Genomic DNA, 13741 nt, shown 5'->3' with positions numbered 1-13741 from the left:
AGGTCAGTGACAACTTGTGGGGGTACAGCAGGTTCACTCTTTTCACTCTGTGGGCCCTGAGATTGAGCTCAGCTCATCCGGATTGGTGGCAAGCACCTTTGCCTGCTGAGCCAACTTGCCTGCCTGGTTCATGGTACTTTTGAAAAGAAACATATTATTGGAAGATTATATTGTAACTGTTGGGCGATATTTAGAAAATGGCTCCTGCTCCTGTTTGTTCTTGGGCAGTTACCATGTTCCCGCTGCTCCTCTGGGCTCCAGATAGCTAGATGCCAGGCCCTGGCATCCACAAGACACCAGTGTTCGGGATGGCTCTGCCATTCCACACGCTGCATCCACAAAGCTCGACTGAACCCCAGACAATATCTGCCATCCTCACAATACCCAGTAGAAATGAGACTCTTAGAGCTTAATGATTATCTAAAGGATTTATATATTTAGAAATGCTCAATCAACATGATGCCCACACAATTAGAGTTGTTACCCAATACCTAACCTTTTGATAAAAGTTGCTACCCAGGACAGCTTTCCACCGTGGTTCTTCATGATCCATAGCCTCCTCCTTCTCCTCCCCTGTCTCTTTCTTTTTCTCCTCCCCTTCCTCTTTCTCTCCCCTCCCCTTCCTCTCTCTCTCTCCTCCCCTTCCTTTCTTTTTCTCCCAGCTCCACCTCTTCTTCTACTGCCTAATCACTGAGCTCCACTGCAAATACAATGTAGCAGAATAAGTGTCCTGCTACAGTAATTGTCACTTTTTATTAATGTAGTAGTATGAGAAATTCAAGTATGCTTATTTATCAAGAAATTAAATGTTTTTAAAGTAAAAAAACAATTTTATTTTAGGAGAAATTACACAACACACACACACACACACACACACACACACACACACACACACACACACACACACACAGACATGTTTAGCGAATGTATCTGTCCAAGAAATTATCCCTAAGATTTGAATCTTATAAATATTTAATAAGCACCATTGTGTTGAGTAACTTTGTGCAAAAATTAATGATTGGCAGTCTGCACCTGAACTGCAGGGCTAGGAGAGTAAAGAGATGGGATAGGACTGGAGGTTCAAATGCATACTCAAGACAGATAAGGAAGGAAACAGAAGCATATGTTTATTAGATTTAAAAAAACACATCCTATTGAAATGCATTCACAATCTATTATTATTACTACTGTCATTGTTGTTGTTATTAGCTATTCCAACAAACATTTGCTAGTCCTGAATTATTCATCTCAGTGAGCTTCTATGCAGTTAGAATGACTATTCTGAAGCCACAAAAGTAGCTTAGGGTCTTACACTTCATAGTAGATTACATTTTTATTCACTTGACTATCAAAAAAGAAGGAGGAAGGGGAGGGGGAGGAGGAGTAGAAGGGGGAGGTGATGAAGAGGAGGGGGGAGGGGAGAAGAAAGAGAAGGGGAAGGGAAGGGGGAAGAAGAAGAGGAGGGGAAGGGGGAGGGGGAGGAGAAAGAGGAGGGGAAGGGGGAGGGGAGGAGGAACAAGAGGGGAAGGGGAGGAGGAGGAGGGGGAGGGAGGAGGAAGAGGAGGAGACCACTATGGCAGCCAGACCTACAAACCCATTTGTTCTATATACTCCTTCACAGTGCTAGATTTCAATAATTAAAGCAAAGAATGCCTTTAATAGCGCCACACACTTCATTGACTGTTAGCACATGCTACTGTTGTGCGCAAGGCTGAGCCAATGCTTTGTATTCCTATGGACTCAGTCAGTTTTCTACTAAGATATCTTTTCAGGAGTCACATTTTCTCCCTGGAAGTGACACAGGGATGAAATGAATGAAATTTTAAAATTTGTTTTATTCACGTGAATCAAGATACATAGAAACTGGGAAAAAGTTATCCCCGTCAGTAAACCCAGGGTGATTTATAATCACCATCCCAGCACAGGGGAAGTGGAGGCAAGAAGGCCCCTGGGGCTCACCCACCAGCCAAGCAAACTCCAGGCCAACTGGTGAGCTTCAGGCCAAGAAAGCCCCCATCTCAAGGAAGATCGATGCCTGCATTGTAAAAACATTGAGTTTTAAGTTGAGAGTCATGTATACTTTAATAAATGCAACTAAACAACTGGCAGATGGGAAGACTGGCTTAAATTTGTTTCCTTTTTCCCTTTTAGGATTTTTCAGAGACACTCTCATCAAAGGAATTTCTGGAAAATGCCCATGTGCTGGCTGTCCTGCTCTTCCTGGCCCTTATCCTACAGAGGACATTTCTGCAGGCTTCCTACTATGTGACCATAGAGACTGGCATCAACCTCCGTGGGGCTCTGCTGGTATGCAGAACATGGGAACCTTTGTGTCTTATAAATGACATGCACTGTATATTGATAAGAATACCAGCCAGCCAGAGAATCCCCCTACGCCATGCTGTGTTCACTTTAATATTGTAGCCATGAGTTACTAGAATCTACTTTAAAAATTACCACTTAAAATAATGAATTTTTGAAACATTTTCATACATATATTCTGCTATACATTGTTTTTCCTCTTTCTCCTCCCCTTTCCTTTCCTTCCCCTCTCCCTCTCCATTCCCTACCCTCCCCTTCCCCTCTCTCCTTCTTCCTTCCCTGCAAATAGTCCTCCCTCCTTTTGCTTTTGGGTCACATTTATTCAATCATCTATTACCTCAACTTTGGACTCCCTTTCCTTCTCCTATCCCCCTTTTGGCTTTCAGATCTGTAGCTTCTACCTAATGAGAGAAACACTGATTAATGTGTAGGGGATTTTCGAAATAATGCACTAAGAAAGATATTTTAAAAATCTTGCATCTACCATTCCCATGACTGTTTACTTTTGAGCATAAAGCTTAAAGCTGGGGGTACGTCATAATTCTAGAAAACACAAGTTCATATTTAAGATTACGAGTACTTTAAGAAGGTAGAGAAGCTTGTAAATTTTCAAAAAATTAATAATTACTGTCTCAATTATTAGTTAGACATTATTAATTGATTAGTACTGTGAGTTTGCAGCCTGGCCTTCATCTTTACCTCTTCCTGTTGTAGGCTATGATATACAATAAAATCCTTCGGCTCTCCACTTCTAACCTATCCATGGGCGAGATGACCCTGGGGCAGATCAACAACCTGGTTGCCATAGAAACCAATCAGCTCATGTGGTTCTTGTTCCTGTGTCCCAATCTGTGGGCCATGCCTGTCCAGGTAGATCAATAGACATAAGATTATTATGTCTATTAGCAGGGGGATAAAACAAGCAGAGGTGTGGACACTTGGCTCCGGGAGGGATGTTGTGTTGGAATACTCTAGTTCCCTTAGATCCTTGTAGACAAGGAATGTGAGACAAAGGGATGTTAGAAGGTTAAAAGGTATGATGTGGGATTATATTGCTTAATTTCCAATGCTTATGGTGCCCCTTGCGTGCACTGCAGCCGAGCCTCTCTACATGGTAATTCTTTAACTGCACTGTGAATAGTACCTATATTTTCTTGATACAGTTGTGGAAGTCATCAGGTTTAAACAAGTCACCAGGTCCGAAGCCTTTAAAAACACGGCCTTGCATTCCATGGCACTTGGGAACCACCCACCAGTTGTTAGCATTACTGTCCAGATCCACATCCAGGTTTGAACCCATTCATTCTGACAGCATTTCTGATCTATAGAAATCCCACAGCATTTCTGATCTATAGTGGTCACTTTTAACTAGCCCATGGCCTCACTTGACAGCAGAGTGCAAAACGTCAAGCTTTATAAGATGGCTGGACCGTGATGAGCCACAGTGCTATTTAGTTATATATTATATAAACTATTAATTTAAATGTGGTTTTTGAAAGATGTGGTTTCTCATCCCACTGGGTAACAATGGCCAAAGAAGCACTTACAGTTATTTTTCTGGGTTGCCATGCTGGGTATTTTTCATTATCTCAAAATTTTTCATCTTTATGCTGAAACTTACACTGTACTCTACACTTATTAAAATTGTATAAATATTAAAAATGCAAGTTCTTCTAAGTATTACCTATAGTTTGTTTTGAGTGGAAATTCGAATTCATAAAATACACGTGTTTGAACATAATAGATAACAAGCTTGAGGCAGCCTTGGCTAGTTCAGCCAGTCTTGGCTATGTGGCAAGTTTGAAGCCAGTCTCAGAAACAAACAATAAAAACTTGATAAAAAGAGAAAATTCCGTGTGATAAAGTAGTTCAGGAGAATTTATACATGGTTGGTTTTGTTTGTTTGTTTTGTTTAAGTTTGTTTGGGTTTAAAGTTTGACTCTGCAGTCTTAGCTGGTCTTGAACTCACAGCAATCCTCCTCCCTAAGCCTCCCAAGTGCTGGAATTAGAGGTTTTGTTACCACATCCAAATTTCTCCAAAGGTTTGGTTACTCATAGCTTTGTTGTCTTAAGTGGCTTTGGGGGTCACCAGTGGGGAGCCCTTGGCCCCAGTAAGTCTTATTACGCTCCCATAGAATGTTGCCAATATGCTTATTTCTACAACTTGGAAAACTTGGTACAACTCAAAGAGAACCTAAAACATCAAGTTCATAGTGGGTGATGAAAATTTTCAGCCTCTTGATGTTATTTTTTTTTTCAAGTTTAGAGCTTCATTTTAAGGCCAGAAACACCACGAGGCCGTTCTGCAGTGTATGCAATAGGCTGGTCCGACCCAGTTGTACACATTAACATACTAAAAATACATTCTTTGCCCGTCCCAAAGGAATCTTAGCAAAACTCAACTGTCACAGTTGAGTTGACTCCTAGATAAACTTTGCATGGTAATTAAGAATATTCATTCTAGATGACAGCATTGTCCCACTCCTGGCTTCTGCAGCCCTGCTCACTCTCCTGTCCCTGTGCTCCCTCCTAGATCATAATGGGGGTGATCCTGCTCTATAATTTGCTCGGGTCCAGTGCTCTGGTTGGCGCTGCGGTCATTGTGCTCCTCGCACCAATTCAGTACTTCATTGCCACAAAGCTGGCGGAGGCTCAGAAGAGCACTCTGGTAAGTTGCATCCTTGGGAATTTTATTAGGGAATTGAGCTATATTGCTTGATTTTTATACTTTTATAATATAAGAAATCAATCCATCTCAATATGGATAATTTCAAAATCATTGTATGTCATTTATTATTCCTCCCCTCAAACCTGTAACCTTTAAGACTGGCTGGCCTGAAATTGGCTTCGTAGACCAGGAGAGCCAGAATTGACAGATCTCTGCCTGCCTCTGCCTCCTGAATACTGGGATTGAAGCACTACCGTTCCTGGCTTTATTTATATTCTTGGCCAGTGAATATCTACTTTTATTACTGCAAAAGTATTTTTTAATCCAGCATCTGTTCAACCTCCATAGCAGATTTCATTCAAGTATGCAGTATATGTTGAATATATTCTGTCTATATGACCTGTGCTGCATCCTTATCTCCCATCAACCTGTCTGTCTACACAGTCTTACATCTACTTTCATGTCATGTATACATGGGTGAATTTATGCATCTCTGTAAAATCTATACATGGATAAAACTTACGCATCTCTGAAAAATCTAGGACTCACAGAAGACAGAAAACATGATATTTGCCACTTTGAGTCTGATCTAACTTACTTAATATGATAATCTCCAGTTGCACCTATTGTCCTACCAGGACCATAATTTTGTTCTTCTTCATGGTGGAATGACATCTATGGTGTGTCTCCACACATTTCCCCACCCATCTCCTGCTGGTGGAAAACTCATCTACTTTGACTGACGTTGTATTGATATTAGTGTGCAAGTGTCTCTGTGATGTGTTCAGTTGGAGTCATTTGTGTGAGTATTCAGGAATGTTATAACTGGGCCATGTGATAGCTATAGTGTGAATCTTTCTGAAGGATTTCCACACTGGTTTCTGTAGCAGCTATGCAAGAAAAGCTTGTAAAGTTAGAATGGAAACTTGAGACTTGAGTTTTTGTCTCTCACTGTGAGAATCACAGGTGCTAAGCCCTTGGGATTTTTGCTATGTTTTGAGACAAGGTCCTGGAATTGTAGCTCTGGCTGTTCTGGAACTCACTAATGTAGATCAGGCTGCCCTTGAACTCACAGAGAGTTGCCTGCTTCTGCCTCTCCAATGCTGAGATTGGAGGTGTGAACCACCACATCTGGCTGAATCTTTGAAAAGAAAAAGAAACTTGTCAAAAATGACTCTTAAGCCTTAGCTGTCAGTTATGACCAGGAAGAAATGAACTGAGCAGGAGTTGCAGATCAGGTGCAGTGCATCTGAAGTTCACTTCCCTCCAATGATGTGTGGTTGCTTGAAACCTATTGGTGACAGTGAATCCTATGGAGTGTCTTTATGGTCATGAATAGACATGAATAGACAGTCCTTATTGATTCTTTTGCCTCAATGTCATTACCATTACATCATTTTAGTTGAGCAAGCATTGGCATTTTGCAAATAACCATTTGCAAACAGTAACACTGTTGACAGCATGTTGAGAAATAAAGCTTGATTGGATGAGAGAGACGCTGTGTGTAAATCAGACGTCACAGGTAGGGATGTGCCCACCCACAGCATTGCCCCTTCAGTTGGCATTTCTACCATGACAAGGAAGTTGTATGTTATACAAGTGGGGAACTGTTTCTCCCCCCTCATTTGTCTGCCGCTCAGGTGCCTCCTGTGTCTGTCTGTCCTCACTGTGCTCTGAGCCATCTCCCCCTTTACTGTAGCATTCAAACACAGAAAGACACGGAATGGCAGTACAAATGGAGACAGAGAATCAAACATCTATCTTTCATTTTGCTGCTCACAAGCAATCATTTGGTAGGCATTTAAGGCCACCAGAGACAAAATGACAAACAAAACACAGCCAAATGGCTGCCTTGCTTTCTTTGGTCTGCCTTTCACTCTGCTGTCTATTTCGATGGTAGTGGGGCCTCCTGTGTCTTGTCGGCTATTCTAGTATACTATTGAGTTGGTGGAGGCAGCTCAATGATCTAATGATCAAGTTGGGAACCTTAAATCCACTACAAAGTCCTCTGAAGTCACTCTGATTTTTAGCCTTAGACAAGAACATACAAAGAACATGCTGAGTAAGCTGGGGCTCCACTAAAGACTCTGAGGAAAAACATGAACTCATCCTACACTGGCCCCCCACAGCTCCAAAGAAGAAGCAAAGCCTGGGCCTTCAGGTCACACTCCTTCTTCTGTGGTGGTGTTGAGGGCAGAGTGCAGTCAATAGGGGCTATCTCAAGCCCATCACAGGCAGACTTTAGTCAACAGGGGCTATCTCAAGCCCATCACGTGTTAGTATTCATTCTCCTCTTACCCGCTCTGTTACTCAAGGATACAATGTGAAGCCAAAAAAATTCGCTTTTATATAAACTGAAGAAATAGAAGCACGCGCGTTTCTAGAAAAATCTCCTTCTTCATTTCTTCATTTTAAAGCCAAAAAGTATTCTTGCTTTGGCAAAACACATACTAAAGTTGGCATGATTCAGAAGAAGCATTTTATATTTTGTGTGCATTTGTGTGTTGTTGTGGCCCGAGCTGCCCCACGCTTGGGGCCCAAAATGTTGAGAGCTACTCTGTCAAAAGCCTTGGGGGCTAAATTGTTAGAGCCCACACTTCCCTAGGCTGCTCCAGTCCACGGGTTGGGGTTCAGCAAGAGAGAGAGAGTGAGGATGGATGTGAAGAATGGAGACCAGACAGAGTGTAATTCAATCCTGTTTATTCTTCAGTCTCTCTTCTCCTCTCCAAGTCCCAAGTCTTGAGTTCCTAGTCCCTAGTTCCTAGTCCCTAGTGCCTCCAAATTCCAAGTTCTTTCTCCAAGTGCTAAGTGCCTAATACCTAATTGCCTGTCTTGAGTGTCAAATGCCTACTCCAAGTGCCTAATACTTAATAATAATCTCTTCTGAGTTCTCTAGTTCAAATGTCTTCTTCCTCAATGCCTAATTCCTACTCCAAGTTGTACTCTCTAACCTTATTCCTAGTTCCAAGTTGTACTGAACTCTTCTGTCTGCCTCTTGCCTTTTATATGTCTCACTTCTAAGCCATGCCTCTAAGTCACACCTTTAAGTCATGCCCTAAGGCCTTGTCTCTAAATCTGATCTCTAAGTCACACCCTTAAATCTCGGCTCTAAATCACACCTTTAAGTCTCACACACCCAAGGGAAGATCCTGGGTATCTAAAACAAGATGTTATCAGAGTGTGCTCAGCTATTGTAGGCTGATGTAATCAAATCTCTTGTCAGGGTATATGGCTCAAGATGGCTGCAAGGATGATAGCCGCCTTCTGTCGGCTCCCCACAATGTGTATACATGTGTGTCCATTTGTATGTGTGCCCGTGTGCATGTGTGAGTGGCATATGTACATATGTGAATGTGTATATGTGTGTAGGTATGTGCTTGTGCAGGTGTATGTGTAATGTATCTATGCATGTGTGTCCATTTGTGTGTGCTCATGTATTTGTGTAAAGTATCTCTGTGTATGTTGGTGTGTATGTGTGTGTGTAATTGTATGTGCTCATTTGTGTATGCATGCATATGAGTATTTATGCGTTTATGTGTGTGTCGCAATACTAAAAGGGAAATATATTGGGAGAGGAAGGTATCTTAAAGGAGAAAGAATAGAGAGTGTGATAGAACATGTAGTAAGAAAGCAGAAGGTGGGATCAATTGGCAGAGGAACAGAATCCAGTAGGAGGGGAGAGAAGACATGGGTAGAACATTAAGGAGGGGACCAAACAGGGTGCACATATGTATGATGAGGGCATGATGAAACCATTACTTTGGATGCTGACCTAAAATATCAGGATGAATGAAGTTGAGATTGCATCACACTGAGCTGAACTACCCCTGGGATTGTCTCATGTGATTCCTGGCTGTGCCGATCAGAGCCAAGGCCTCCCGAAGGTGTGAGCATCTCTGGGTCCTGCCTCTTTAGTGCTATTGGCTACATCTTGCATTGAAATTTCCTCCTCTGTCTTCTAGGATTATTCCACCGAGAGGCTGAAGAAGACAAATGAGATATTGAAAGGCATCAAGCTCCTTAAGCTGTATGCCTGGGAGCACATTTTCTGCAAGAGCGTGGAAGAGACTAGAATGAAGGAGCTCTCCAGCCTCAAAACCTTCGCACTCTACACTTCACTTTCCAGTGAGTCTTGTTGTCATGCCGAGTGACCAGTGTACACAGGACTAAGTTCGGCTTATAACTAATGCCACGCTCTAGTCCTCGGCAGAAGCCCATTATTGTCTACATGGTTTTACCCAGTGTCTATTAGTCACATGATGGTCTTCACACCAAAGATAAAGACCAGCACAATCACAGGGCCAGCGTCTGGGAGATCTGAAGGTGACTTTGCATGTTGTTTCTGGCTGTGACACTTTATATACTGAGATCCTCGCTACTTTTTAAAACTTGATTTTACTTATTTTGATGGTTGTGTGGACGTGCACACTAGTGGCACACGTGTGAAGGCCTGAGGACAATTTTGTGGAGTGAGTTCTCGCTGCCCACCTTATGTGAGTGCTGGGGATCAAACTCAGGTTGCCAGCCTTGTACAGTGAGCACTTTTACCTGCTGAGCTGTCTCACTTGGTCTGAGGATGGCGGAGGCAGGGGGTAGATCCAGATGAAATGCTTCTCAGTTACAACCGGAACTCAGTTGCTTCCCAGTAGAAAGGCAACTATTTCTTTAAATTGACTTGATTACCACACCAATGACTATTTTACTTCTAAAACTCTTAAAAGCACACACTCTTGGTTTGGTTATCTATTTCAGAGGGTACTTCTGGTAGACTTTCCTGAAGATTAAGTTAAGAAGGAAAAATATCTTCAAGTGAAAGAAGTTAAACTTTATGGACACACAACCTGCTTCTCTAGTATGTTGTTAAGAATATTCAGGTGTTGTGTATCCATCTCTGAGTACAGACTCAGCATTTTCTACAATTATGGACCTGTATTAGTTTAATTCCCATGCACCTAGTCAAATGTCACCCATTCATATTTGATTTTATTTGAGGGTCATTTTGTTCCCAAAGATCTTTAACAATCTTTTGGAGGTTTGTGTATTGTTTTTTTTTTCTTGAATTGTAAGTGACTTTAGATCTTTGTGATGTTATGCACCTCTGTTCTGAAATGGAATTGCAGTCAATGTTGAGGACATGCTCTATTTTAGGTGCCATGAAAAAGTCTCCACACTCACAGGGTCTTGTCTCTTCAGAACAGTGGTACCAGATTTGATAAAATCCTGTGGCTTCCAAAGAGGATCTTACAAACGTCCACCCAGTTTCACTATGACCCAAACACTATTATTATTAGTGGTATACAATTATAGCCCAGCCCTTGGGACCCTGAGGTAGCCTTGAGATTCAAGCCAGCCTGTGCTACATAGTAAATTCCAGTCTAGCCTCAGCTACAAAGTGGAAGATGGCTCTGCAGCTAAAAGGACTTGCTGCTCTTGTATAGGACCTGGGTTCAGTTCCCAGCACCCACATTAGGTGGCTCACACCAATCTGTAACTGTAGCTTCAGAGGACCTGATGCCCTCTTCTGGCCTCCTCAGGGAACTGCATACATATAATGCACATTACATACACATAAGCACACACACACATTCAAATTACAAATGTATCACAAAATCTTTAAAACAAAACAGCAAGAAAAACAAACAAACGAAAGAAAAATACACTATGCTAAAATCCTCTAGGATTTAAGCCTAAAATTCTGAGTTGCCTTTGCACTGTGGTTTAAAGGGGGGGGGGGGAAGATAGGAAATTATTTATTAATTGAAAAGACAAATTGAAAAGTGAAAATAAACCCTGTTGGATTCTGAACATGAAGTAATGTCAAATTCTTATATTTTATCTTCATAATTAAACAGATTTTCATAACTAAAATCAGTTCAGTGGACCAAAGAAAATATAAATATATTTATAAATATCTATAAATGCTCTCAAAAATGCACATTTCTACATATTCTAGTAATTTGCACCATCAAAGGATTATTTTATCTGAATTTTGTTATTTGGAACATTTAATAAGAAAAATTCATAATCCTTTAATAAAGAAAATCACTTTCTGCTTAAAAATGTATATGTGCGAGCTCGTATGACTACATATGAGGAGGAAGCACTCGGGGAATATGGGTGACTCCAGGCAGAGAACCCTGGGGGGGTTGGGGAGGAATGGTTTCCAGGTCAGTGATAATGCAGGGATCAGGGGAGAATGGTTTTGCAGTCAATGACATAACACATTTGATTTCTTCCCATAGTCTTCATGAACGCAGCAATTCCCATCGCAGCTGTTCTTGCGGTAAGATACTTTTTCTTGTTTTTAGAAATAGAGGTAGCTCAGTGCTCACAAATAACTTCTGGCAGAGAGTATGTGGGTGGCTGTGGCTATTACTTCCCATGCCTCTGCCTTCTCCACAGTTTCCTTCCAATGGTTCTAGACTGGGTTGCTCAGTCATCACACCATGGATACTTGGGTTTGGATGTAATTCTTTGCTGTAAGAAGGTAGACACCCTTAGCGTTAGTATAAACTGTGGCATCCCTGGCTTCTACTCTACTAAATATCAGTACCTCTCCTATCCATGACATTAAAAATTATCTCCAAATGTAGGCTAATGTCTCTCTGGAACTAAAACTAACAGTGGTTTTGAAGTATCCACCTTGATCATAGTGACCTGGTTCTCATACATTCTATAACAAAGTAGCTGATATTAGAAACCAGGATGCGTTAAAAGAGCCAGCTTCTCATTAACATGGCAAACTCAGCCACATGGCTTTTACAAATGTGAACATGTCTTCGCTGGACTCCATGTGGAAGCGTTAATACAGATGCACAGTAGAGACCTTTAAATGCTAGACCACTCTCTTTGCTTAGAATAAAGAGTCTGGGTTGCTTGAGAAGTACCTGCTGAGTGTAGGGGACCCTGAGTTCTCTGTCCAGTTTATTCTTCCCTACATGGATAGTATTTGATAGAAGTCACTTTCCTATTCTATAAATAAGCCGATTTGTCTGTCTCTCTAGTTTACTGCAAGGATCATGTCTTTTCCAATGGCCAGTATTGTTTTAGTATTTAATATTTGCTCTGAGTTTGGGTTGAAGTGATTCCTTCTCATGGTTTCAATGGACATGCCAGCACAGTAGAATATCCTAGGTTCATCAAGTTGAAGGTCAACATGTATATCACTTTCTCCAGAGCTTTCTAAATAAACCCTCTTGTGTGTGTGTGCGCGCAGACGTTTGTGACACATGCATATGCCAGTGGAAACAACCTGAAACCTGCAGAGGCCTTTGCCTCTCTGTCTCTCTTCCACATCCTTGTCACACCGCTCTTCCTGCTGTCCACGGTGGTCAGATTTGCAGTCAAAGCCATCATCAGGTAAGACTCACAGTCAAAGCCATCATCATCAGGTAAGAATCACAGTCAAAGCCATCATCATCAGGTAAGACTCACAGTCAAAGCCATCATCATCAGGTATGCCCTAAACTATCCTGCTTCTGTTGATTATTGATGCTATGTACAGTATGTGTCTTTGCTGATAAATTTGCAAAAGTATGAAAGAAGCCATAAAAACGATGTGCAAAGATTCCCACTGGTAGAAACTGGATGATGTCAACACACAGTGTTTTTATTTCCTATGAAATTCTTGTTCTTTATGTTTCCTTTTTATTATTATATTTTCATTATTTAAAACAAATTTCAATTTAAATATATTTTGATCATATTCTTCCCCTTCCCTAAGAACTTCCAGATCCAAAAATTCATTACACTAACCTCCCACCCCCATCCAAACCAGGGAAAATAAAATAAAATCACTGCTCCCCCAAAGCACTAAACCATGATCAAATAAAAGTACACACAGAAAGAACTGTGGAGTCCCTTATATGTTGGTCAACTAGTGAACATAAGACCTGTTCTGGAATGGTTGATATACCCAGAGTCATGTTATTGGAGGACACTGATTCTTCCCTCCCTCAGAAGGTATAAATGACAGCTCAGTCATTCACCTTTACCCCAGTGGCTCTGTTTTCATTCTATTGTTTTAAAAATATGTATAATACAATAAAATACAGTAAGGTAAAACAAAAAGATCACATGGAACCTAGACAAGACAAACCAACAGAAGAGAAAGAGCCCAAGAGAAGGCATCAGAAGAGAGCCCCTTATTTGCATACTCAGGGATGAGCCCCTCATTTGCATACTCAGGGATCCCATGAAACACTACACTGGAAACTTAATACATACACAGAGAGTCTGGTGCAGACCTGTGCAGGCCTTGTGCCTGCTGCCTCGGTCTCTGTGGGTTCATATGAGCTTTGCTCATGTTGATGTAGAGGCCTTGTTTGCTTGCTGTCCTCCATCCCCTCTGGCTCTTACACCCTTTCTTCCTCCTCTTTCTCCTCTGGGGTTCCCTGAACTCCGAGGGGGAGGGATTTGATGGAGACATTCCATTTGGGGCTGTGTTCCGAGATCTCTCCTTCTCTGCATAATGCCTTACTGTGGGTTTCTGTTTGTTCCCGTCTACAGCAGGAGGAAGCTTCTTACTGGCTATTCCACGGTCTACTCTTTAGAAACAATCACATTTATTGAATAATTGGCTTTTTACTGGACACTTAGAATGTCTTATTTTACCCCCCTCCCAAACATATTTAATATCAAGGCAATCTGGTGGTTGGGTTAGGTCAGATTTCTGTAAGTGATGGTGATAGTTATGGTGGTACCTTAAAGGTTCTTCATGAAGATGGTAACTATGATTTCTATTGATTTGAC

General features: G+C 41.5%; 1 protein-coding gene across 4 annotated transcripts in view; it reads left to right on the top strand.

Annotated features, from left to right (window-relative positions):
• Positions 1–13741, top strand: part of Abcc9 (ATP binding cassette subfamily C member 9) — a 121969-nt gene that overhangs the window by 21331 nt on the left and 86897 nt on the right. For all 4 annotated transcript variants that reach the window (XM_076940794.1, XM_034511951.2, XM_076940795.1 and 1 more), the window contains exons 9-14: positions 2152–2307; positions 3037–3192; positions 4856–4990; positions 8953–9115; positions 11233–11273; positions 12207–12349. In XM_076940794.1, the coding sequence (XP_076796909.1) occupies positions 2152–2307; positions 3037–3192; positions 4856–4990; positions 8953–9115; positions 11233–11273; positions 12207–12349 (794 nt within the window). The remainder of the gene's footprint in view (positions 1–2151; positions 2308–3036; positions 3193–4855; positions 4991–8952; positions 9116–11232; positions 11274–12206; positions 12350–13741) is intronic.

Source organism: Arvicanthis niloticus, chromosome 9 (genome assembly GCF_011762505.2).
Source record: "Arvicanthis niloticus isolate mArvNil1 chromosome 9, mArvNil1.pat.X, whole genome shotgun sequence".
Taxonomy (NCBI): Eukaryota; Metazoa; Chordata; class Mammalia; order Rodentia; family Muridae; genus Arvicanthis; species Arvicanthis niloticus.
The sequence above is the reverse complement of the archived record's forward strand: the minus strand, read 5'-3'. Positions and strand labels throughout refer to the sequence as shown.